At 39.0% G+C, this 27,629-nt stretch overlaps 2 protein-coding genes across 3 annotated transcripts; one reads left to right on the forward strand and one right to left on the reverse strand.

Moving 5' to 3' along the window:
• The first annotated feature begins 6,798 nt into the window (after positions 1-6,798).
• synm (synemin, intermediate filament protein) lies at positions 6,799-15,628 on the forward strand. Its single transcript, XM_023264717.3, has 4 exons — positions 6,799-7,732; positions 8,747-8,871; positions 11,403-11,482; positions 11,643-15,628. The coding sequence occupies exons 1-4, from the start codon at positions 6,935-6,937 to the stop codon at positions 13,682-13,684; spliced, it is 3,045 nt and encodes a 1,014-aa protein (XP_023120485.2). The 5' UTR covers positions 6,799-6,934; the 3' UTR covers positions 13,685-15,628.
• ttc23 (tetratricopeptide repeat domain 23) lies at positions 15,499-26,032 on the reverse strand. 2 transcript variants are annotated; one of them, XM_055009203.1, is made up of 11 exons: positions 25,691-26,032; positions 25,280-25,497; positions 24,130-24,253; positions 23,632-23,788; positions 23,412-23,537; positions 19,126-19,297; positions 18,845-18,950; positions 18,353-18,480; positions 17,938-18,087; positions 16,151-16,233; positions 15,499-15,947 (listed from the first exon to the last, which is right to left on the reverse strand). In XM_055009203.1, the coding sequence occupies exons 2-11, from the start codon at positions 25,346-25,348 to the stop codon at positions 15,833-15,835; spliced, it is 1,230 nt and encodes a 409-aa protein (XP_054865178.1). In that variant the 5' UTR covers positions 25,349-25,497; positions 25,691-26,032; the 3' UTR covers positions 15,499-15,832. The 2 variants fall into 2 exon arrangements, with proteins under 2 accessions (XP_054865178.1, XP_023120486.2); XM_023264718.3 differs by having other exon boundaries at positions 25,280-25,457; positions 25,691-26,031.
• Positions 26,033-27,629: the final 1,597 nt, after the last annotated feature.

Below are 27,629 nucleotides of genomic sequence, written 5' to 3' on the forward strand. Positions count from 1 at the left end.
TTTTTTTTTTTCAAAGAAAACCTTTCTGGAGTGTTTTTCACGGCCTCCTTTACATTATTTCATCATATGGCACGTTTTTATAACATGTTAAAAAATCACATATTTTGTTGACATAGTATACTATGGCATTTTTTTGCGCAAAAATTCATGATTTTTTTTCAAAGAAAACCTTTCTGGAGTGTTTTTCACAGCCTCCTTTACATTATTTCATCATATGGCACGTTTTTACAACATGTTGAAAAATGGCATTTTATTTTCGACATAGTATACTATGGCATTTTTTTGCGCCAAAATTCATGATGATTTTTTTCAAAGAAAATCTTTCTGGAGTGTTTTTCACGGCCTCCTTTACATTATTTCATTATATGGCACATTTTTACATGTTGAAAAATCTCATTTTTTTTTTGACATAGTATACTATGGGGGTTTTTTGCGCCAAAATTCATGATGATTTTTTTTTTTTTTTCAAAGAAAACCTTTCTGGAGTGTTTTTCACAGCCTGCTTTAGATTATTTCATCATATGGCATGTTTTTACAACATGTTGAAAATTCGCATTTTTTTTTCGACATAGTATACTATGGCGTTTTTTTGCGCCAAAATTCATGATGATTTTTTTTTTCAAAGAAAAGCTTACCATAGTGTTTTTCAAGGCCTACTTTACATTATTTCATCATATGGCACATTTTTACAACATGTTGAAAAATCGAATTTTTTTTTGACATAGTATACTATGGCATTTTTTTGCGCAAAAATTCATGATTTTTTTTCAAAGAAAACTTTTCTGGAGTGTTTTTTGCAGCCTGCTTTACATTATTTCATCATATGGCACGTTTTTACAACATGTTGAAAGATCGCATTTTTTTTCGACATAGTATACTATGGCGTTTTTTTTGCGCCAAAATTCATGATGATTTTTTTTTCAAAGAAAACCTTTCTGGAGTGTTTTTCACAGCCTCCTTTACATTATTTCATCATATGGCACGTTTTTACAACATGTTGAAAAATGGCATTTTATTTTCGACATAGTATACTATGGCATTTTTTTGCGCCAAAATTCATGATGATTTTTTTCAAAGAAAATCTTTCTGGAGTGTTTTTCACGGCCTCCTTTACATTATTTCATTATATGGCACGTTTTTACATGTTGAAAAATCTCTTTTTTTTTTTTTGACATAGTATACTATGGGGGTTTTTTGCGCCAAAATTCATGATGATTTTTTTTTTTCAAAGAAAACCTTTCTGGAGTGTTTTTCACAGCCTGCTTTACATTATTTTGTCATATGGCATGTTTTTACAACATGTTGAAAATTCGCATTTTTTTTTCGACATAGTATACTATGGCGTTTTTTTGCGCCAAAATTCATGATGATTTTTTTTTCAAAGAAAAGCTTACCATAGTGTTTTTCAAGGCCTACTTTACATTATTTCATCATATGGCACATTTTTACAACATGTTGAAAAATCGCATTTTTTTTTGACATAGTATACTATGGCGTTTTTTTGCGCCAAAATTCATGATTTTTTTTTCAAAGAAAACCTTACCATAGTGTTTTTCACGGCCTCCTCTACATTATTTCATCATATGGCACGTTTTTATGACATGTTAAAAAAATCACATATTTTGTTGACATAGTATACTATGGCATTTTTTTGCGCCAAAATTCATTTTTTTTTTCAAACAAAACCTTTCTGGAGTTTTTTTCGCAGCCTGTTTTACATTATTTCATCGTATGGCATTTTTTAAGAACATGTTGAAAAATCGCATGTTTTTTTCGACATAGTATACTATGGCGTTTTTTTTGCGCCAAAATTCATGATGATGTTTTTTTCAAAGAAAACCTTTCTGGAGTGCTTTTCACGGCCTACTTTACATTATTTCATCACATGGCACGTTTTTACAACATGTTAAAAAAATCACATTTTTTAGTCGACATAGTATACTATGGCGTTTTTTTTTGCGCCAAAATTCATGATTTTTTTTTCAAAGAAAACTTTACCATAGTGTTTTTCACGGCCTCGTTTACATTATTTCATCATATGGCATGTTTTTAACAACATGTCGAAAAATGGCATTTTTTTTCGACATAGTATACTATGGCGTTTTTTTGGCGCCAAAATTCATGATGATGTTTTTTTCAAAGAAAACCTTTCTGGAGTGCTTTTCACGGCCTACTTTACATTATTTCATCACATGGCACGTTTTTACAACATGTTAAAAAAATCACATTTTTTAGTCGACATAGTATACTATGGCGTTTTTTTTTGCGCCAAAATTCATGATTTTTTTTTCAAAGAAAACTTTACCATAGTGTTTTTCACGGCCTCGTTTACATTATTTCATCATATGGCATGTTTTTAACAACATGTCGAAAAATGGCATTTTTTTTCGACATAGTATACTATGGCGTTTTTTTGGCGCCAAAATTCATGATGATTTTTTTTTCAAAGAAAACCTTTCTGGAGTGTTTTTCACGGCCTCCTTTACATTATTTCATTATATGGCACGTTTTTACAACATGTTGAAAAATTGCAATTTTTTTGTCAACATAGTATACTACGTTTTAAGAGCAACATGCTATACCATGACATTTTTTGGGCGACATGTTATACTATGACGTTTTTAGAACGACACGCTATACTATGACGTTTTTAGAACGACATGCTATACAATGATGTTTTTTTGGATCAAAGGCTATACTATGGCATTTTTTGGGCGACATGCTACACTATGACGTTTTTTGAGCCGCATGCTACACTATCACGTTTTTTGGGCAACATGCTATACTATGACGTTTTTTGGGCGACATGCTATACTATGACATTTTTAGAGTGACATGCTATACTATGACATTTTTTGGACCAAAGGCTATACTATGACATTTTTAGAGCGACATGCTATACTATGACGTTTTTTGGATGACATGCTAGACTATGACGTTTCAAGAGCGACATGCTATACAATGACGTTTTTTGGACGACATGCTATACTCTGACGTTTTAAGAGCGACATGCTATACGATGATGTTTTAAGAGCGACATGCTATACGATGACTTTTTTGGACGACATGCTGTACTATGACGTTTTTAGAGCGACATGCTATACTATGACGTTTTTTGAGCCACATGCTATACTATGACGTTTTTTTGGCGACATGCTATACTGACGTTTTTTGGGCGACATGCTATGCTGCGACGTTTTTTGGACCAAAGGCTATACAATGACATTTTTAGAGCGACATGCTATGCTATGATGTTTTTGAGCCACATGCTATACTATGACTTTTTTGGGGGACATGCTATACTATGATGTTTTTAGAGTGACATGCTATACTATGACGTTTTTAGAGCGACATGCTATACTATGACGTTTTTTTGGACCAAAGACTATACCATGACGTTTTTTGGGTGACATGCTATACCATGACATTTTGTTGAACGACATGCTGTACTATGAGGTTTTTAGAGCGACAATGCTATACTATGACTTTTTTGGGCGACATGTTATACTATGACGTTTTTAGAGCGACATGCTATACAATGACGTTTTTTGAGCGACATGCTATACAATGATGTTTTTTGAGCGACATGCTATACTATGACGTTTTTTGAGCAACATGCTATACTATGACGTTTTTTGGACCACAGGCTATACTATAACGTTTTTTGAGCGACATGCTATACTATGATGTTTTTAGACCAAAGGCTATACTATGACACTTTCAGAGCGACATGCTATACTATGACATTTTCAGAGCGACATGGTATACTATAATGTTTTTAGAGCGACATGCTATAATATGACGTTTGTTGGACCAAAGGCTGTACTATGACAATTTTAGAGGGACATGCTATCCTATGACGTTTTTAGAGCGACATGCTATACTATGATGCTTGTTGGGCGACACTCTATACTATCGGCTTTTTAAATTGACATATTACTATGACTTTTTTTGTTTTAAGTTTTTTTTGTTGTTTTTTAGCAACATATTATAAGAATTTGAACAGTTGTAAAAATTACTATACTTTTACTTGTGCAATGAAATATTATTCTATGGCATTTTTTAGATGACATATTATACTCTGATGTTTTCTTGAATAACATACTATTTTGACAACATACTGCACTATGACATTTTTTGAACCACATATCATACATGACAATTTTAGGCAACATCCTATCATTTTGCACTTTTTGAACCACATAATAATCAGTTGGGTTTTTTTGCCGACATGCTATACTATGAACTACAGGCCATACTATGTTATTCTTGAAAAGTATACTATACTTTGACATTTTCTGAACTACATCCTATACTATGGCATTATACAGAGTGCTTTGGTTACATGCTGATTTATAATCTCGATTTTTTTTCTGTTTTGTTTTTTGAGGGGATTACCACAGACGTGACCGTGAACACCGTTGACACCCACCCGAGGGAGACGCTGCCTAAGATCTCAAGGCTGCTTGGTCGTGGTCTTTCTGGTCCTGCTCCAGAACGCCTTCATCAACTACGTCTTCTTTTGAAGAGGCCCTCAGATGCTGCAATCTCTGACCTTAAGGAGGAACTGCTACTTTCACTCTGTAACGAGACGGCGGTTATTTTAAAGACCCAGCTCCTGGCGGCTTTGAGTGAAAGTTTAACACCCATCAAAACAGAACTACAGACAGTTAAATCTGAGCTGTCGGTCAGTATTTCAAACATCAAGTCTGACCCGGCTGCCCTAAAGCACGCTGTAGATGAAACGGAAACTTCACTCTCCACATCACCGATGACATCGTCACACTCCAAAGCAAAACACCTGTCTGCTGAACTTTTAAACGTGTACAATTAATGTGAAGAATGTGAGCAGCAGCAGCCTGTGAGCAGCGGAACAGATGTGATCAGAAAGAAGTCATTTTCTTTTTTCTTTTCTTTCTGGTTGACTTGATGCTGTCAGATGCAGATGTTGGAGCTGATTCTGATCTTTCAGGATAAAAAGCTGCTTTTCCTTCACAGATTTTTCAGGATATTATTCTCTCAGGCTTTCTCTGCTATTTATATTTTTATTATTTGTGATTATTTCATTATTTCTTTATTGTAAAAATAAAGTTTGAGGCATAAAGACTTATTTAGTTATCTTAATCCTGAAATCTTTGATGTAGCAGAACTAAACTTCGATTTTCCTTCTTGTACTTCTGATACTAGAACTAAACGTATCTTCAACACGGATCATCTGGTTTTAATCAATCAGCAGCAACATCACAACAACAAATGAGACAATTTTCAACAAATTAATGAAACTGATGTCATTTAAAACTATCAGAGTCTGTTTTAGTGTCAAATTAAAGCTGATTACTGACAACTAGAACATTAATGTTACTGTTTTAATCACATTTAAGTTTCCTGAACGTTACATTAATGTCAACCAGCCAGTTTTATGAACTTTGCACTTTTTAAACTTTATTTTTTAAGCCACTTTATACTGCATTGTCTCACAGTGTGTCAATACTGTACTATTTAATCCTCATTTCTCACCCCTGTACATATTGTAAATATTATTACTACTGTTCTATTATTATTTTATTTCTATTACTACGTCTATTGCTACATAAGCTGCTGTAACAATGTGAATTTCCCCTGGCATGGGGAGAAATAAAGGACTTATCTATCTTATCTTAATGAACCACATTACAGGAACAGAACACGCTTCAGCTGTTTACATGAAACTCAACACATTAGCTTGATGCTACGTTAACTGAGCAGCTAGCTCGGTTAGCATCGCTAACATTAAAGCTAATATTTACTATGCTAACTTTCTTCTCTGGTCAACACACACTGAAACAAACTCCACCAACATCTGGAGTGCATGGCACACATTACATCTGACACTAAAGTTGTATATAAAGTGCATTAAAAGCGGCACCGATACGAAAATAAACATTTACTTACCGAACTATCAGAGTCCTTTCAGTGTCTGCTGGTAGAATCAGCCGAAGGTAGAAAACTGGTTAAAACAAGCCAACGGGCAGGAAAACTGTCTGTGGAAAATGTTCTGCAGTTATTATATCAGAATTAATCCAAATGAGGAGAGCAGAGTCTCTGCTTCCTCCTCCATAGGACCTGTCAATCATTCCAGACCGGACTGTCAATCAAGTAGTCCCGCCCCCTGGCTTCGCAAAACTTTAGCGCTCTATAAAAAATTCAATATTGATTTATTTTAGGATCGGCCACCTGATCTCTCATTTTGACCATGAACACTAACGAAAAAAATGTATGTACAGTCTATGCACCGTACTCTGTTTGGCTCCACACTTGCTGATGACCACTTCCGGTCTCAGAAAATGGAAAAAACGGACCTTTTTCGTTTCTGTCTCTTGCTGATTTTACTTTCTTGTTATTCTAAATATAAAACGAAAATCAAGGCATTTTTAAAAAAAAATCGTATATCCCTTTTTGATCATGAAAAGGAAAAACGCCTTGTATTTCAATTTTAATTTTTGTATTTTAAAACGAAAATCAAATAACCACTCGTTTTTTGTTTTTCAATACCCGTTTCAGAACGGAAAATCCAATTACCAGATCCGTACACGGACCATTTATCTTGGCCAGTGTGACTTTTTTTGTTCGTTTGTTATTTTGTAAAGTTTGATCTCTCTTACTCATACTGTTATCATTTGGTTGTCAGTGCATAATGTTACTCTTTCAGACAGCACCTAAACGCACCACAACATCTGTCAGGAGCTGGGACGCGCCTGGGACGCTCCTCTGATGCATTAGGACCCGCCCTCCTCCTCCTGCACTTGTCAAAGGCCACCGCTCGCAAATTACATCACAGTTGCGCCCACAGACGCACACGCAAATGACACCGGGACATCCCGTCTCCTGAACAATTCACCAAACACGCTTTGATTTGCTTTGAAAAATCACTTTTTTTTTACTGTTAGATGCAACGATGCTTCCTTTCAAGAGGACTTTTGAGACCGAGAAACACCAGCTGCAGGAGCTCAACAGCAGACTTGCCCAGTATCTGTCCAGGACGAAGCAGCTGGAGCAAGAAAATGCGCGTCTCATCGCGGAGATCAATCAACTCAGACAGGTGAGGACCGCTGATCGGGAACATAACTACAAAGCTGAGATGCAGGATCTGCGGAGAATGGTGGGGCAGCTGTCGTTGGAGAAGTCGCAGGCGGAGATGGAGAGGGAGAAGATATGGCGAGAGTTGCAGATGGTCCAGTCTCTGTGCAGCGAGCAGACCGATGTGTGCAGGGACATCAGCGGGGAGCTCAAGGGCTGCGAGAAGGAGCTCCAACACGCACACAAGACCAACAGCGAACTCCAGCAGCGGCTGTTTCAACTGGAGAACGAGTACCGACGCTTGGAGGATGCGCACAGGCAAGAAACGAGCCAACTCCGGCACCAGGTGGAGTCCCGGGTGGTTCCCCTCATCACGCAAACTTACCGCGGCCCTCCGGTGGTCTCCATGGAGGAGGTGCAAGAGTACGCTAGAGGTCTGTCCCAGGGATGGATCGAGACCTTTGATATGTACCAGCAGAAGGTGGAGGAGATGGAGCAGTCGATCAAAGCGGACCAGGCCAGGCTGAGCGACCTGCAGAGGGAGAAGATGCTGTACGCGTGTGAGTTGGACAAAATGCGCAAAGAGGCGGAAAGACAAGGACAGATTCAAGTGCGTCTCGAGGAGCAGCTGATGAACATGCACGAAAAATTCCGGGTGGACTTCAGTGAATATCAGGTGAGGACAAATGCATTAAGAAAGAGCAGAGCGGAGGAGGTGTGTATTAATGTTTCAAAGAGACCAAAGTGAAGATTTAACCACATTTAATGTTAAAAATCAGAAAATATTGACAGAATAATCTCCTTTTCATTCCACTGAGGCACAGGAGAAGGGCGAGGCTAGTCCCTCTCCCCCTGCCACACCCACTGTCCCTTAAAGGCACTGGTGCAGCTGCAGCACTGAAAAGCTGCAGCAAATGAATTGACATGGATCATACTGATTCTTAAGCCCAAAAACTATCACATCCTCAATCTATTTCTAGGTTTAGATTTATGACTACCTTTGTGGCGTGCATCCTAACACATGGGATAGATTCTCCTCAGTACATAATGACCAGCATGAAGTGGTGCCTGGCAGGTTTGTGCTCCCCTAGCTGTCCAAAGCATGGATCTTCATGCGTGCAACGTTTGACCTCAATATAAAAGGATTGAATAGCTTGGCTAGCTGAACACATCGGACCTGCCCAGTGCTTTATAGCTGCTAAATTACTCCAGCCACTTAAACCAATTAGCTGTCAGACCGACAAATCCTTATTAGCCTCCTAAAGATGGAGCTCCAAGTAAGGTCAGTCAGTTACAAATGACAGCATTGGCAGCACACTGCAGGGCTGATTTCCATGTAGTAGCATCCAACACTTCTCAGTTTAACTACATGTTAAAATTACAGTAATTGGATGTCAAATTTTACAGGAAAATGTAGTAATCAGAAGTTTTTACTGTTTGATGAGACCTGATTTGTTGGTCTGAAATTTTGGAACTGGAAAAATGAGTTTTGTCAACAGGCTGCAGTAAAAATTGCGGTGATAGACTTATGGTTAACAAGAGATTTGAGTGATTACTGTGTTTTTAGTTAAACTGCATGGCTAAACAAACAAAAAGACTCATAATACCCAATGGAATGACCACAGACTTGTAAAATTAAAACTGTGGGCAAACTGAAAACTTGAAAATGTGTTTGTTTTCTTTCCTTCAGATGATTATTGAGCAGCTGGAGCATGAGAGGAACACCATGGCCGACACTATAGAAGAAAAGATGAGAGACCATCAGCACCTTCTGCAGGTGAAGATGGATCTGGGCATGGAGGTGGCTGCATACAGGTAATGGGCCTATTCGTGCTTTGTCCGTCATTCAGTAACAGCAAATCAATTATTTAAAGCATCACTATGAGTAGAAAAAGGCCTTTTCCCAACAGACATTTTGCCTCAGTAGAAAAAGCACAGTTTTTTCATGAACTTGAGGGACAATCAGCTCTATTCTACATTCAAACAACTCAGTAAGTCCCAAATTTGCAACTGAACGGATGGTAAAACCAAAGCAGCTATGTAAAATTCATCCATCTTTCATTTTAGTTTTTTAAACCAGTGCTGTTCCAACTGTGAGATGTTCACATGCATTCTATGAATAAAAGATATGGAAAATGAGGGTTTGGTGCCTGGAAAAAAAAGCAGATCAAGGTTTCTTGAAACGTTGATTTAAAGGTCTCATTTGATGAAAATCCTTTTAAATATGAAGCCACTTACCACTGTCATTCCTCAAGCCCCCGCCTTAACTAGATGGCCTCCCAGCTTTACAAGTCAGTCATGTTTTATTTAGATGTAGAAACTGAGGAGTCAGTAGTCACTGAGCTAAAAAAATTTGCATAAGCCTGCCCTCTCACTGCTCGCTGCTCCCAGGTAAGCCATTTAGAATTAGCAGCTGCCAGTTTTATTTACTACCTTGAGCTAATTTATTAGTTTTTCTGTTGTCAGCCAATGAAATGAACATGAAATAGTGACTGAACACACAGCCCATTAATACTACATATCAGCCAGCAGTCCCTGCAGAACCATTTCTAAGCTGCTGCTCTGCACCTAAACTACTGATTTTAGAACCTGAATGTTGTCTGACAGACTCACCATACGCACGTTCAAAACATCAACTGTGCTGTGAATGTCCACGCAAAATGATCGCTCAGACAGAAAGTTAGAAGAGATACAAAGTTCTGGTTATCCCCGTCTATGTCAGCTGTCTTGTGGCCACCTGTCTTGTTTTGTTCTGGGACGCAGAGAGAGTCTTCTTCCTGAAGAGGGTGTGGACAGCAGCAATTCTGTTTTTAAATTTATTGACACTAAAAGAGTCTGTTTGGAACAAGGCTAAAACAGTCCTGGTAAAAATGGACCATCTATGGTGTATTTTAAACTGAAAAATTGAGGGACACATTCCAGGGCCCTGTGAGACTTTCATTAATTTGCTGAAAAAAGGCACAATATGTCCTTTAAATGTTACTCTAGTTTAAAGAGTATGAGATTCACAAAGCTATTCACTAACAAAATTTAAGTTGAACCTAAAAGGGATAAGAGCTGGGGGTATGATTGATTTCTGTGAGGAAAAGTAGGAGTACATGTGAAAATACAGCCAGGACAGAAATGTATAGCTCTACATAATAAACTTTTTTTGATTAATTTAGGCTTTATATTCCTTCTTTGGAGATAATTCCATGCTTTCAAGAACAGATGACTGGTCAAAGTAGCCCACCCGTTCCTGAAGTTACTCCTAACTTAATTAGTGATGTCATCATTTCACATTAGGATAAATCAGCTGCTCGCTTCCTCCTGGTCTTGGCACTAAGTGCTCCTTTCTAAGTGAAAATGATTAGCTGACATATACTGTCATTAATACTATACATACATCTTTGATAAAGTTGTTAGAACTTTGTGATTTGTGTTGATGAAGCAAAATTAATTATATCTGACATATCTTATCCAGTTATAGCATAGTACATCTAGTCTTCATGCTCATAACATTACCAGATCACATGTGGTGACATAAGAACAGACTATTTTTACTGAATGGCAAGGCTATTTATAAAGCAGTTAATAAGCAGTATTTCACATTATTTCAAGGGTATATCTTTGAAGTTACCATTGTTGTATAATAACTTTCTGTCTCCATTTGCACCGCATTTCAATAGTCTTCAAGTTGTTAATTGATGCCTAAATTTTATGAAGTCAATTCTCAGGAAGTTCTCCAGAACACTATCTATTCCAGTGTGCCTTTATGTATTCTCTACAGGCACATCTGGTTTGTTTTGAATGTTTTAAATAGACAGAATGCTTGCTTAGAGACGTGGCGGCAGCATGTGTTTTGGTACGTGTCACGAGTCAGCTTTTGCTTTAGGATTCATTGGGAAGCGTGGTCAGCCCCGTATTGTAGTCGTTATTTTTAGGTCAGTCTTTTGGAAGGCACTCTCCAGAGAGGTTGTTCTTTTTTGTGGCACTTGTTGCTGTTGTAAGCTTGTTGAAGCATGGCCAAGGAAAGGTGAGCTGCTTAAACTAATTTCAACAGTATTTACGACATTATTTATTAGATTACAGCAGCTTGTTTTGATTTTGATGATTACTACCCTATATGGCCAGGTCCTGGATTCATACCGTCTTGTAAGCCTGTTGAGTTTAGTTTGAGAGGGTTGAAATGGCAGAGCTGAATGAAGTACACCATCTTGTGAGGTATTTGTCTTTGATTTGTTTTTGTAAATGCATGAGAAAATTGTTTTGTTGAAAGAAGGGGATAGCCAGAGATTTACTCTAGATTTATTTGCAGCTTTATTTGTCTTCAAGAGTGTTTTATCTTGTCTCTTTTCTCTGTTTAGGGCTCTCCTGGAAGGGGAGACAATAGGTCTGCAAGATGCGCAAAGGAGGGGGACTCAACATCAGAGAGAAAGAATAATAGGTACTGTACTGAAAAGTGTTTCTGAGTCATTTCTGTTCATATCATGATCATCAGATAATATTATGTCTACCTATTTAAATGGGAATATGCTCAGATATTTTGCAACACTCAATAGAAAGTGCCAATGCGTCATTAATTATTTATGCTAACTACTTCCCAGAAATCAAGATGCCTTCCCAACCCTACACTCCACGAGCTTCCACCCTAACCACCAGACAACATATGGACATAAGGTACTCACCACCAACATCCAGTCTGGGAAGATCCCCTGTGCCTCTCTCTGGGTCGAGAAGTCCCTCTAGGGTCATTCCCATTTCAGTTGCAGAGAGAACTCGCCATCAGAGTCCGACATCCAGGAAGGACATGATCTCATTCAACAAAGCACGGGCTGCCGCTTCGGCCACTACTACCGCCACCAGCACCAAAGATACGCAAATGGGCCAAAGAGAAAAGCAAATGAGTCAGAAAACAAAAGCAGAGGATAAAACTGTGAAAATCAAACAAGTAGAGAAGCAAATTAGCCCCATTAAGTCTTCTGCAGCTGAGACCACATCAGTAAAAGTGGTGCCACCGCCAATGATGACCCTCGAACACACGAAAACTGAGACAGAAGGCAAAAAGCATGTGTCAGATGAAAAAGAGAAAGGCAGCGATTATGACAAGTCCAAGGACAAAGAGAGAACAGAGTCTACAATAGGCCCATCTGAGAAGAAGATTTTAGACTCTGTGTCTGTAGAAGAGATAATTGAGAAAGTGATCAAACCAGCAGGTTTAGAAGCTAAGGCCTGCTCATCGGGAGAGTCAAAGGTCAGATATCATGTGGAGAAAATGGAGCTGGAAGATGGAACGACTAAAACAAAGATTGTGCTGGAGTCCAAAATGGAAGAAGAGCTGGATGTTTCTGAGGACTCTGCTCTGGATGAAATACTGAGCCAAGGTGTGAAGAAGGTCTCACTGGAGGACATCAAGGATACAGCAACAGGAAGCATGATCACAAATCTGCTAAGTGGCCTCCAGGGAGGAGAAAACCTAGAAAATAAGACGGTCAATGTGGAAATCATTGAGGAACCTGTGGAGTCTTACAATGACGAGGAGCTTGAGGTAGAACAGAAGTCCAGATCTAGTTTCTATGAACCCTCTACATATTTCCAAATTGAGGAGCTAGATAATGTCCCCCATGGCAATCAGAAGGACGATGATGATGCCATGCAATCCTCCATGTCTGGCACAGATCAGTCCAAGGGTGGATATGTACAAGTTCAAGAGGTCTCAAGAGAGAGTGAATCCTCACACTTCTCCCATGACCAAGATTCTCATGAGTATTTTGTCTCTACACCAGATGACAATCTTTCTGAACCTGAGGAGGGTGGTGGGATAACTTCATATGGCCATTATGGCATTGTAGATGACCTGTCAGATGAGAGGTATTATCAAGATGAAAGCCTTCCCCAGAAAAGAGTGACTGTAGAGGAAAGTGAAGAATACAAGTTACCATCAGGAGCTCGCCTATTTGTCAAAGAGAGTTTTCCAGAGTGCATCATTGAAGAAGAGGTTCGGGTCTCACCTATAGTGCAGGAGTCGGTGCTTGAGTTCCTGAGAGAGGACTCTTTGGAGCCTAAAGATCAGCTGAAAGGGGCCCTCGAGAAGCTACAAAGCTCTGTGTCAGGTCCACTAAGAGAGGAGCTGGCTTTCCTCACAAAAGTGAGCAGTGAAAGTCCCCAGAATGTGGCTGTCGATGTCAAAAAAGTGCAACAGTCAACTGACAATGGCACCATGACCATAGTTGCAGAGCTAAATGTCTCTCAAAGCCTGGAAGAGTCTGGACTGCTGGATGCAGGAGATGATCTGTCTGAAGACCAGATCATGGCAGCCCTCAGATCCTCTAACCTAGGGCTGGAGAAAGCCTTCCAGGGCGGGGCAGGAGGAGGCTACAGCATCCGAGTTGTTGAAGAAGATGATGCTCATTGTGGGGATTTTGACGTCTTCGGCAGTGAAGGAGAATCTGTGTCTGATATCACTCAGAGATACGTTAAACTGGGGCAACCAGAGAAGTCCTTCAGCTTCCAGATGGATGTGCAGGAAAGCCATGCTGAGGGTACTTCAGAGCCAGAGCTGCAGTCTCACATCTTGGAGACGCCAGTGAAGATTTCTCAAGAGAAAAGAGTCGCAACAATTTACCTTGAGAACCCCTCTGAAGACTGAGAGAGATTTAAGTCAGAAATTTTTTCAAACTCAACAATTGCCAATGTATGACTGTATGCTGAAGTGCACATTCAGAAGCTATCCTAATGCTGCAGTCCACACACTGTAATAATGCGGTAATTTCTGCAGTCACACATATCTAAGCGATTTTGGTGTGCTCTTTTATTATACTTAAATTCTGCTGCCTAAAGCTTGGAGTAAATCCAGTTATTTAGTTACAATTATCGGATTAATATAGTCTTTGGTATTAATTATAGCAGTACTAAAAAAACTCAGTACTAATACTAATAAGGACTAGATGAACTTATGAGTGAAACATCAACATATTGTAGCTATTTTTTATGGTAGGCAATACTGATGTGTGTTGCGTTAGTATGTTTAACCTTTTCATAACTACCAAGTTATCTTCTAATAGCTTTGCTTATTCTCTTTAGATTCCTCTATTTTTGTACTAACCTGTGCTAAATAGCTTTAACAGCCCATTCTGCAGATTACGGCATAACATCAACCAGGCCATCAGTTAATGGCTGTATTTGCCATGATCCTGAGTCCTCGGTCAACATTTCATGTAGACAACACAGGACACTTAGACGCATGAATTGCTGTTCCACTAGCAGACTGGGGTTTTAATTTTCTTGTGTCTTGGGCACCTCTACAAAATGGAATGTTGTTAGTACATATTAGATCGAGGAACACAGTGGTTTGTTTTAAGAAGTAGTCACTAATGTGTACAGAACAGAGTTAAGCTTGTGTAGTATGGTGGGAGTGATTAAAAACATGATGTCTTTTGACATTTGTCTTAAGAAACTTTCAACTAATTGTGACACTTAAAAGTGATTATTTACTCACAACTAATTGCACATTTTAAATAATTGGCAGAAAAAGGATCATGTATATTTCAACCAAACTGGAGTTACATGATCAGCGCAGTTTTTGAGAAACATGTTTCTGCTAAGTGTATGTTTACGTGGTGTGTATCAATGCCATGCATTTCTACATTACCAAAAGTGAACATTTTAGTCTGAACATGTAACTGTAGGTTGGAAATTCAAAATTGTGGATTGTACCATTTAGAATTCCAAACATTTCTGTCAATTTGATAAGCAGTAGTCAGAATCTTAATGAATTAAGAATGTCCAGTAACTGTGATATGTAATCACATCCGGTTGTGATGTATGTTGACTATGGCACGTCTCACTTGTCCGCGTTTGTCGGCTAACGCAGTGTTGGCTTCAAGGATTCACCTTTGCTCTGGCCTAAGAGTGTGTTTATGACTGCGACTATTTTTGGATCATCAGCTTAGTGGCACTGAGTGTTCCCTGGGGTTTGTTGTGTTGTGCACTAGTTGTAGAGGTGGAAATGGAACTCTATGGTTACACTACACGGTTTGGACATTTTCTCTAAGTGGTTGTATAACTTAGACTTTGTAACTACTGAGCAACATCTTTGTAGATTTGGCATTATGTTGAAAATGCATAAATGCAATATTTAACATAAATGCTGTGCTTTTCTTAATATATTCATTTGAAATAATCTGAAATCTGCAGACAGAAACCAGAATTCAAGGGCTTTGTTGCATTGATATGCCCAGATATAGCCGTTTTCCATACATTTTCTTACCTGCAAACAATTTAAACACAAACACTAATACATCGGTGCACTTAAGCTGTATCTTTTTATGTGTGTATGCAGTGGAATCTGGATACTATGTGCCATTTCATAGCATGAACAAATTGTACAAAAGCATACAGGAAATCTACGGACCTCTGAAAAAATGTTTGAGTCAGTCTTAAATGAATGTGAAATGGACAGACCAACATCAACGATTTTATTGACATTGTAATTTGTATTCTGTACAAATGACAGTTTGCTTTGGTTGACATTGGTTCCAGCCCCTACTAAAATTAATTAATATCTTAACATCATTAAAACATATTGTGGGCATGTTTTGTGTGAGTATTTCTTTAAGGCCATCTTATTTCACCTGATGCACAAAATGACAAAAACAGGTCAAATAAGTTGAAATAATGAGCAACTGATTTTAGGCAGTGGCAGTTACCTGCATATTCATGACGGATACTTTTTAAACACACACAAAAAACAGCACACTTTTAACATTATTGTAGTGACAAAAAAAGAAATGAAAATTTAAGAGTCAGACATGGAGTGTTCATCGTTACCACTGGATGGTACATGTGGAAAAGTGGGAGGTACTGTTTTCCTTCTACCTTGCCTCTGCAGTCTCTCAGCCACCTCTGGTGCCCTGAAAACAGACGGTACATGGTTGAATCACTAAAACATGGGCTGCATTCTTACACATCTGTTGCTTCACTGACATCTTGAAATGTAATTATACTACTAAAATAAAAATGTTAAATGGCAATTTATTATCAGGAGAGTGAATTGTCTTAATAGGAATTACACTTTAGTTAACTTTATATATAATTCCATGTTCTGCAGATTTACCGAGCAAGCATGTCCACAGCCTTCTGTACAGCTTTTGTCTTCTTGTGCTGAGGACCATACAACAAACTCTGGATCTTCAGGCACTACAATTAAAAAAAATATTGAGAGCAGAGGGAGTGGTCAGTGAAAGATGAGAGGGGCAACTCATACTCAGAGGGGAAGCAACATTTCCTAGCAACATGTGAATGCACTAAACATACCAAAATAACCACTGTAGCTGCCCAAGGTTTATAAAACACCTGCGCTGTCCACTCAGTGCATCAAGTCAACGAGGGGGATCTCCTAGATTTACTGTAAGGATTCTAAACCAACACCCCAGGAAGCTGAGGAGTAGGCAACAAATTAAAGACTCAGCCTGAGTCATCTTCCATTCTGTCTGTAGTTTGATTTAATCAAATTAGAGAAATGAGCAAAGACTGCTGAGTTCTATGACGTAAGAAAGTATTACTTGATTTACACTCCAGAAACGTCAGAACATTTAACAGTAAACACATGTATATGATTGCACAACGTGCGCACAGAGTGACAGTGATGTAACAGATATGATAAAAGCCTGCCAGCTATTTCTGCAATCATCATGAATAGCAAGATGTGAAGGGAACTTTGTAAAAGCTGAGGAATAGGGAGTGAAAAGCTTCGCTCTTCACCAGGGAAAGTAAAACACTGGTAATCTGGAACAGATCCATCTGGCCCCTTGGATGTTTTCACTGTTGCTAAGGTTGATGTAATGGAAGGCCCTTTTTTCAGCAGTACTTCAGAGGAAAGGGGGAATGTCAAATGTGTGTCTGTGTGGGCACCATTGTTCTCTTTGTTTTTAGTAGCTCTTGTGCACTGTATCGACTGTACGAACCAGTTTTCCACTGGAAAAGCAAAAGTTACTCAATCAGAGCACAACTGGTGTCATGATGACAGCTATAAAAAACGATCCGGATATATCTGCTCTGTGTCAGTGAGCTTTAGAAAAGGTTACTCGTCGTACGTGGAGTGGAGAGAGTAAGCCCTGATGCACCCCGTCATACTTGGACCCCTTCTGCACTCAGATAGCAGTAACAACACCACACAACATAGCAACCAGGCTCCTTTATTTACAGGCATGTCATTACTAGTATGGAGCAAGCCCCCTGTCATGGTGTGTTTCAGTATGTTCAGTCGATGGCAGAAGTGATCTCATGGGGCAAATGTGCGGTCATACAGTGTTTTAAAAACAAAAACAGTATGTTACATAAGAAATGGAGTAAGACAGTAATAACTACAGAGGAGAAACGTGGTTAGATTAACTTAAAGGCTGCTGACTATTCAATGCCTGTGTGCTGAAAGACAGAAGAATGTCACTGTTGTTTCAAAGGACATAATGGCCTACTAAACTAATTGGGGTCAGTGTCCCTTTAATTGACAGCAGTTAGCAAACTGCCATTCTCTTTCCAAAGTTGTGATGCCCATCTGTTAGGGTCCATCCAGACTGAAGAAACACAGAGTCACTGTGTGTGATATTTTACACCAGGGAGGGCAGCTCTGCACACTGCACCCTTCCAAGATTAGCATGCGACTCTGATAACACTGAGCTCTAGAGAGATGATGGAAATAGCTCACCACAAAATGAAAGAGACTCTATGTATGATCAGTCCTCTCACCCTCTAACTGGTGTAGGTGGCCACACCTGCTGATTGCTGGGCCTTTAATAAAAATTCCCCAGTAGTTTGACAGGGACAACGTCACGTTCAATGGCAGCGACTACTCTGTCCAACATTACTCCTATGAGGTGATAAACAAGAAAAATATATAATTACCTTTGTCATTGTCCTGTGGGCCTGGTTCATCTTGCCTTCAGTCATTTCCACACTTCCAATAAGCAGAAGGGTTTCTGCAACTTCAGCACTCACATCACCAAATGCAGATCTTTTAGAATCAAGACTGGTTCTCTGGATCTCTACACACTTCTGCAATGGTACATTAAAAATAGACTAGTTATCTCTTACCGTCTGTCCTATGGCAAATAGAACCAACCACCTGAGAGTTACAGGCTCTGAGATAATGTTTTCATGATGCAGCTCTATTGAGAAAATGCGTGAAAATTATTTTAATCTGTGTTTCAAAATTGTATTAGCAAAAATATGAGATGTGTGATATTCTGCACCTGAAAGGAAATCTTAATGGTGACATTGATTGATCTTAAAAAAATCTTAGTTTGCGAGTGTGTGTCACCTCTTGCTGTCCATTCGTGAGGAGAAAGCGGCAAAAGTCGTCCTGGGCAATAAGAAAGACTGGATCCTGTGGACCTGTACACTTCCTGTATGCACTTAGACTCTGCTCAAAGTAGTGTCCTGCAGAGTCTACCGCAGCATGGGGAAAACACCAAAAAATGATGCATGTGAGCTTAAATTATGCCAAAAATTTTACATTACTGCTGATCATGAAAACTTGTACTGCTATGATAATTTTCCCCATAAATCCAGGCTGATAATTTTCACAGTTTCCAGATGTTATGATTTCCATAGCAACCAAGAAGCATACATTTGCCTTGAGATTTTTGACAGGGCTGAACTTGGACATGTTTTCAAAAGAGTGTTATAAGGCTAGTTTCCATAACACCATCTTAAAGAATTTGACATATAAGAAGACAATAGGATATTCACATCCTAATTAACTCCTTGTGCATATTGCTCAGGCCAAGCCTGTTTATATGAATAGACTCACCATTGTGATGGGGCTCTGCTGCAGCAGAAAGGATGAGGGCCAGGCTGTGGGAGATCTGAGCCCCCTCTAGCTCCTCTGGGTTGTGACTCATAGCAATGGAATGAGCCTAGCAGAAACAAGGTGAAATGAGACAGATCACGTACCACCAAATAAGAGGTGTAGCAACCTTACCTAATAAAACAGCCTGGTACTTTACCTTAAAGAAGGCCTCACGTGTTTGTGTATGTTGTACAGAAGAGTTGTTTATGATGTGAAAGTGGCCTAAGTGATAGACGTCTTGCCTTGGAAAGAAGCTCTATGGCTCGGTCCAAATGACCTCTGTCTTGTTCAATGGTGGCCATGTCCTTATAGACAGAGCAAGCCTTTTCTGGCTTATTACAGTCCTTCAGCAGTTGCAGAGACTTCTCACACTGGCTCAAGGCTGCCTCTGGTCTGTTCTGCCTCTTATAGACCCTGTGGAGCAGAAAGGGCATAAAAACAGGCAGACTGTTAGAGACGAACAGGCAGACATAATGATGCCACATGGATGTTGCTCAGTGTTATCCTTCATATGTTTACAACCCCTCTATAATTTTACCATTGTGATTGTATATACTGTAACTTAACAATGCTGCCTTATTCTGCCCACAAAACATTGGTTGCATGATTTAATCCATCATAGAAGAAGGATACACCTTCTGTTTACTGAGGTTTCTTCTGTTTACTGGGAAACAAAATGACTAGACAGTGACCAATCTAGCCTGGTATACAAGCCTATAAGGGACTAAAATATTCTGAACCCATTACATCTGCAGTATACATTCTGTAGCCAACACTGCATTTTGTTTTCTGTACAGGGATCAACAAAGTATTATTTTAAAAAATGAAAAATTATTTTCTGTGCTCTATATAACCTCACACCTGCTACTTCAATGCTATGAGCCTGTTTCTTGTTACTGAAGTAATTACTTTGTGTCTAGCCAAACTGAGGCCTTGCAGAGAGGGGAAGACTTTGGCTGATGTCTGCAGCTAAAGCCTGGTGCAGTGCAGACTATAAGAGGGAAAAGTTGATTTTCTAACTCTTTTTTTGGTTGCATCCATTCACAAATAAATTGCCTTCGGGACTAAGGGTTAACCTGCTCGTAACCCCTTCAGCGTGTTTAAATTCCCATTCCAATATGTCTAAATTAGGGTATGTTTTTGGAGTCCGGGAGGTGGAGATCTAAGCATAGTACCTGAGAAAACAGGGATAGCAACAGTGCTTTCTATAACAATTTGTCGCCCGATTGTGTACGTGTTCCTCTTAAGCTTCATGTGCTCTTTGCTCTTTCAAAAGCCAGTCTTTTCCTGTCCTGCTGGATGGAGTTGTTTTGGCTACTACAGAGCACGAGGGTGGAAGAGTGGATGGTTGCATTATCCTCAGCAAGGACATGGGATCCATCACGCTGTGGCGCTAACCTTCTAATGGACTCTAAATTTAATTCAGCTCTCCAGTGAAGGGGGTGGCCTTTGTCAGAGGGCAAAATGCACTCCACTACGCAGTCTGTAGCCACATTACAATCACAAAACAGTACAGGAAACCCCCTTTCAAAAGTCTGTCCACACTGTACAGAATATACAGTGGTTTTATGTGGTTTTCTAAATGACAAGTCAAATACACACCAAAATCAGTCTGTGGCAGTGTCCCATTTGATTTAAGAGTTGTCTAAGGTGCCTTCCAGTATTGTGAGTCAATCAAATGTTTTTACTGTGGCCATCATGTGTGGGAACCAAAAATATAAGCTTCACATTCTTACGTCTCTGAACCACATGAATTTGGGTATTTATGGCTCAGTGGCTATGTACCAGCAGCACAGGTTACAAAAACACAGTGAAAACTCATTTCTTCTAATTTTCCCATGAATCTAAGATTATCCTGACACGTCTTGATGGATAGTAGAAATGCCCCACCCATAAGTGCTCATTGGGCAGGCACTTCAGGTCCTTTTAGGGCAGCGGAGATGGCTGAAGCTGAACTACATTCCAGCATGGCTCAAGTCCTACCATTCTGCCTGCATGGACAAACAGACACAATGCCTCTCTATCCTCTCATTCACTCTACATCCTTACGCACTTCCTGGTGGAACAGTAATATGCCACATCCCACTGAAATATACCAAGAGTCCACATTCCTGGGAATTAATATAATTAAGGATTTGTAGATGTGTTGCCAAGCAAGCCACACAGCACTCTTCTGTAAATGTTTCCAGAAAATGGTTGACGCAAGTTTGCTGGACTCTCATTTGGAAAATGATACAGTAAGGCCGAGCCAAAGTGAAAACAGAGCGACAAAAACACAACGATCTGCTTCAGCAAATCCGTACGGTGCTTTAAACAAGGCATTTTAACTGATGTGGCTTTATATTGAGTGCCTCAGGTGGATATGGGTGAAAAAGAAACATACTTAACTACCATTTGGTCTCAACTGTGGCTGTCTGCAGCAGAATCCCTGCTGGTTTTATTTCAGCCAACTGATCAGAGAGAATTTTACAGCTAGAATAAAGGGTGACTGAAAATAGCAAAATTTTTCAAAGGAAATCAACTGGAAACTGGATCCAAGCATGAGAGCATACATGCTGCATACACTATACAGTTATTAGCCCACAGAAACAATAAGGACAGTGGAACAGCACCACTGATAACAGTACAAACTCCATTTGCACAAAACTGGTAAACAGGGTGCACAATTATATGATGCATGAACATGGAAATTAAGTTAAGGGTGGAGAGAATTTCTATTAATTTCTTATTCAATTAGACATCATTTTATTGATGAATATGTGAACTAAATTTGTAGTTTTATTACAGCGGTCACAATGACGCAAAGAAAAGAAGCAATCTTCGCAGGCATAGACTAAGAAAAAAACACACAAAAATTTAAACCTAACAATAAAGCTCCACCTGATAGAAATATCCCAACTGATTGATCACAAGTGCACACCTTGAGAGTGAATCTCAAACTGAGCAGAATGTTTGGACGAGGATCTATAGCGAGAGCTGAGCTGACTTCATTGTTCCAGGCTTTGGTGGGAACATTCCCCTCCATCACAACAGTGTTGACTGACAGAGCTTTAGACGCATGCCAAATTCTTAGTCATCACCTAACAAAAGAGATTTAGTAAGCTTACACACAAGCCAGAGTCTGCACATTTTTCCAATTACACACATCATGTCAACAAACTCTGACTCTCTGAAACAGATCAAGATGGCATAATTTACAAATTCCTATAGCTGTAGCTCACGTCACCTCAGTGCTCTCGATCTGAAGTGAGAGCATTAACCATTTACTGAGTCAAGACGCATGCCTTTGATACCAAGAAGTCGTCTCACATACCAGGATTAACAGGATCAAAATAAACATGAAGACATTAGTAGGATGGTCTAAACCCAGGCAAGACTATATTTTCTTTCCTGGTTGTGCTTCTAATTTCACCACCAGTGATTTAAGCTATGACAAGTGGATGCTATTTTTTATACTCCCAGTACACACAGTTCCCGTAAAAGACTATCAATCTGTACTCCACTTGATCTCTGTGTTGGTGTCTCCACCATGATCATTTTAATTCTGTAATCTTTTCCTAAGCACGTAGTACTACCCTTGGGCACTCAGTTGTACAATACCACCATCAGGTTACAATTGCATATTCTAAAACGGTTGAAACAAATACTTAACATATAAATGGTAGTCAGTCTGAAGCAACTAAACAGCAGCTGGCATTTAACACAGTAGCTAAGGGCTTTACAATATCTCAAAGGGGCAGAGAGATTTAGAACTGAGGAGAAGGCCAAGGCTATAAAGAAATTAAAGAAAGGCAGAAAGTTCATGAAGAAATGCTTTAAAACAGGACACATCGTTCTGTTCCATCTGTGCCTTTGCTTCATCAGCCACTGATTGAGTGGACATACAGAAACCCCACCCACCATGTCTGTAAGCATCATTACAAAACACCCATGCTTTGTGCTGATTGGACTGGACAATAATAGGGGAAATCCGGACTGAATAAGAGGTAGTTTTCAAAAGAACATGAAATAATGGTGTTTATACTCGCATAAATAAGTCAGCAAAAAAAGCATCTCTGAGATAAACATTGTAGGCAGATTCTGTGCAAAGTTGCTGGACTCTATTGCCATCTTGTGGCCAAACTTAAACTTAAAGTATAGTAGAGAACACTAGGAGACTTTTACAAAAACTAATATTTAGACATAACAGAAATTGCTTAAACATTCTCATGCTCCAGGCTATACTTTAAATTTCCACTTGAGAAGCCTGCTACTTTTTAATTTGGAATGGTGCAAAGTTATTTGGCTCAACTTGAACATGATACTGGAAGAAAACAGAGCCAATCACTTGATTACCAGACAGCACTACTAGAAACAGAGTTGCACCTGATATTAAACACTATTGGATGTAAATTCTGACTTAAATACTTCTTTATTTTGACTATATATATATATATATATATATATATATATATATATATATATATACATTTATATTTATATATTTATATATTTATTTATTTATTTTTTGAATGACATACTACTGTACCTGCATAGACCAGTAGAGATTTCCAACTGAGTCTTTATCTTCTCTTCCTGGCTGACAGCACTGTGTTGATGAAGCTCATCGACGATGTGTTCCGCCTCCAGGAAAGACGATTCTGCCTCCACCAAAGTTGAGCAGTCAAGGACTTTTCAAGCTTTTCATTTGAGCTGACAAATATGTTCAATCCCATACAATATAGTCAAGCCTATTATTGAAAGGATATTTGTCTGTAAGAAGTGAAGCACCTCCCTGTGTGAGGTGTATGGTCAGGAGACATGTGAGAACCTCTAACTTTTCAGGCTTGCAGGAGGTGATGGAAGAGCAGAATGGTAGCAGTTCTTTGGCCAGGACTGAGTGCTCATGGGCCTGCAATGCCCAGCCTAGAGAAACAGACAACACTGTTGACAAACTGAAAAACTAACTGTACATTGACTTATCATATTCAATAATCTTTTCATATACTTACGTGGGGTTTATTAGAGGAAAAAGCAAAATAACAGGCTGAAATGTGACTGATCACTGAAGTATCTACACCACTGTGAGGCACTGTGAAGTAAATGTAAGAATCGATTGTATTGAACTATTTATGTATAGTCAATTTTGGATTTAAGTGTGTAAAATAATAGCCTCAATTTCAACTTCAAGATTTTAATGCAAGGTAAGGTGATTAAAATCCTGGATGAGATTTACACTGACCCTTAAAGCATCTTTTTAGTCTTACCTTTGAAACAGAAATATGCTTTAGCCAGCCTGGCATGGGCCTGGGCCAGTTTCAGGTGTCCCTCCCCATATACTAGCCTTGTCAGAGCCACGCAACGCACCAGATCCTGAATGGAAGCATCAAACTGAACACATACAGTGAATGTCTGTTAATATCGCGTGTCTTTATATGCCATTGTATCACACACCAAAAGTCATACCAATATATTACACCCTTACTTCAATACTACCTCATATAATTCATGAGAACTTCACTTGTCAACCTTTCTTAAAAAATGAACAATTGTTTGTCATTTAGTAGCAGCCGTTTGCTGGTTCTCGTTCTTAAAATCGAAGATTTATATCATTAACCCAAAAAACTTTGGGGTTTGACCTGTTAATGAAAAACAATAACCTACTTTCATTCTCATTTATGGAATTGAAAAAAATAGATTTTCTGACATTTTACAGACAAAAATGAAAAGTGTTAAAAACTGAAGACTACTAGTATCTATTTTATCAATTGTGATCACATTATATTGACATCAGTATCCTGGTTATGAGCTTGATAAGGCCTTAATCTGATTTTGAGAAATTTAGATACACTAGCTGTAGCATTTTGACAGATATCAGGATGCTTGGTTTGGTAATCTCCTTACCAGTCACAGCAACATATTCACATATCTGTCTAGTGTCAGCTGGAAAAGAGTCCACCTTCCTGTAACCCTCCATGAGATAACATGGGTATAGCTAATAAATGAAAGGATGATGGACAAATCCAAACTCAAATGTTGGTGTAAAACATGACCTGGCATGCTGCCTTCTGTATCTACCATGCAACTACAATACATCCATTTAGATGTATTCAACCTTAACTAAGAGTTTTTATCATCTTATAATTGCATACAGGGACATAAATAATCAGTGCCAAATGCTCCATGTCGATGTCATATCCCAAATGCAATCAAAACCAGTATAGGACTTCACAAAAGGACACTAATGTGCCTGCAAATTACCCCCGGAGTAGTTACTAGTTGTGGCCTTGGGGGTGTGCCTACAGATTGTTTGGATCTATGCACATAAATCGGCATAACAAATTGTGAAAGTACATCTTCTGGGGACAATTAATTGCAAACTACTCATAACAATACTACGACCTATACTGTACTCACCTCCTGGTTGTTCTCACTGGCCTGGGCCTGGCTGTCAAAGTGTTTGAGCTTTTCTTCTGGAGACATCATTATGAACTCCTTCCTGGCGCACCGGGTCTGTGAGGGACTCCGGACATCCGAACCACAGTCAGGAGACACATCCGCAGCTCTGTGGGGGCTTGACAGGCTTTGTGGGGATCTGCGGGTTCGGTGAGACGAGGGATGTCAACACTGTTACACTATGGAAAAGCAACACGTGAACAAACACCCAGTTATTTGACTGAACAGAGTGTCGTTGAGCTGTTTATATAATGGTCGGATTGCTAAGTCAGCATCAGAACCACCGATATGTAGCTGGACTGGAGTAGAGCTGAACAAGTTTAACAAACGTGTAGGTAAAATTTAAAAAAAAAAAAAAAAAAGGACACTTACTCGGTCGGAGACTCTGATGAATTAGGTCGAGTTTTAGTCATTGCTTGGTCTTCCATTTTTACAAAATTGTGTGGCAGGTTTGTGATTTAAACGGTCGCGGCGCCATGATAGTTGTGTTTCCGTGGTTACACTGCGCGTGCGACAGTTGCTAACGAGACCAGCCGCTGCCGCTCCTCCACTTTGTAAACAACCCCAAATATTACCGTAAGAGAAACGCTACAATGTCTTTAATTCAGCTCTGAAAGCATGCCAGTTACTGGAACCAGTCTCCTAAAGTCATACTCTGTACGCTAAGGTACTCTGCTACAGAATCCATCTCTTGAGTCGCTGTTTCTCGAGGCACATGAGGAAGTGGGGCGCATTCAAGAACCACAGTGTTTGTAGAAAACACACCTTCATACATCGTTTCTAAATTACAAAAAATTTATTCTGGTTACACATGATATTACAGATAGTTATTTCTTTTGACTTAGAAATAAAACTACAAACGCTGTAAATATGACACATGGTTGCAAAAGAGTGCATCAATCAACTACATTTTAGCACTTAAAATGGACAGCAGTGGTTTTGCTACTCTAGTTAATGGTACGTACAGAATTCCCTTGAGTTTTTACAGTACTTAAAAGCCAAAGCTTTAGTAACAGTGTGGCCACAACTCAATAAAAGTGTAGTTTCATTTCCAACTCCTATCCCTCACTATTCCCTTTCCCCTTACCCTAACTAGATGACCACTCTCCCTGAGCCTGGTTCTCCCAGAGTTTTTTTCTTGTTAAAGTCATTTTTTTTTCTCCTACTGTCACCAAAGAACCTGCTCAAATACAATCTTTCAGTCAGGTGGATTTCTCTCTATAGAGTCAATGAAAAGTATTCAGCCCACCAGTTTTCCCACTTTTCTGCTTCAAATTTCATCTGGCTTTTTTTGACAAGCCTTTCAAAAGAAGAGCCTTTCATGTTAAAGTGAAAACACATTTCTACAAAGTAATGTCAATTACTTTAAAATATAGAATGCGAATTAAGTGAATGACGAAGTATTCAACCCCTTAAAAATGACTCGCTTAGTTCAACAGAGGCGCTACAAGTCACACAATCACAGCCTGAACTAAGTCTCAAATTGTGGTACCTATGACCTAAGACACCTATATATGGAAGGTATATTTAGTGGTTAAGAACATTTCCAAGTCACTGATTATCCGTTGAAGTACAGCTTAAACCTTTCATTAGAAATGTCTCTTGGAATTAATAAATTATATGATTATGATTTTAGGAACAACCGTGCTTTTTGTACAATCTTTAGACCCCGTTTAAAGAGGGCATCTGCGTACAAATCTTTTTTACGGTGCCTGACATTTGAGTAAAGTTACACTTTAGAAAGTTTGTTCCATGATGGTGATCTCTTTGTGTCTTAAAATGACTTATAGCAAACACTATGTGGTTCCTGCCTCTCTCTCCATCCACCCCTCCCTACTCACTGCAGCTCAAGCACACCAGCTCACCTATGACATTTCTCAAACACTGTAAAAATACTCTGCACAACACAGTGGCTAGTAGTAATACTGGAGTAATTCAGCAATCCATGTTCAAACTCGAAGCTGAATTCTGCAGCAAAGGAATAATGATACCCAACTCAACAGATTCACAGGGTTAGTTTCTTAGGTTTGGTATGAAACCCTGACTGTCTAATCCATGATTTGAGACTGTCATTGATACACTGTAGTTTCAATATGAAAGCTGACTCTGACTTTGTCTTAAAGCTTGTGAAAAACACCACATGGACATGTTACAGAAGGCTTTTTATGATGTGAAAAAAAAAGTTTTTACTAGAGAGGATTTTTAAAGGTATGTTTCATTTATTTATTTATTTAATTTCTTTTTTTTTTAGTTTTGTGCTTCTCAAATTCCACTTTGTGTCTGTCAAATTAATACACAGCTCACATAGGAC

The sequence above is a fragment of the Amphiprion ocellaris genome, chromosome 3, assembly GCF_022539595.1.
Source record: "Amphiprion ocellaris isolate individual 3 ecotype Okinawa chromosome 3, ASM2253959v1, whole genome shotgun sequence".
NCBI lineage: Eukaryota > Metazoa > Chordata > Actinopteri > Pomacentridae > Amphiprion > Amphiprion ocellaris.

Excerpts from the sequence above, each read along its gene's own strand:
- synm (XM_023264717.3), top strand. The coding sequence starts at position 6,935 with ATGCTTCCTTTCAAGAGGACTTTTGAGACCGAGAAACACCAGCTGCAG. Across the intron at positions 8,872-11,402 it reads ATGGAGGTGGCTGCATACAG|GGCTCTCCTGGAAGGGGAGA; the intron begins GTAATGGGCCTA and ends TTCTCTGTTTAG. Across the intron at positions 11,483-11,642 it reads TCAGAGAGAAAGAATAATAG|AAATCAAGATGCCTTCCCAA; the intron begins GTACTGTACTGA and ends ACTACTTCCCAG.
- ttc23 (XM_023264718.3), bottom strand. The coding sequence starts at position 25,746 with ATGGAAGACCAAGCAATGACTAAAACTCGACCTAATTCATCAGAGTCT. Across the intron at positions 23,789-24,129 it reads AGCATATTTCTGTTTCAAAG|GCTGGGCATTGCAGGCCCAT; the intron begins GTAAGACTAAAA and ends CTGTTTCTCTAG. Across the intron at positions 16,234-17,937 it reads CCCACAGGACAATGACAAAG|TGCCTGAAGATCCAGAGTTT; the intron begins GTAATTATATAT and ends TTTTAATTGTAG.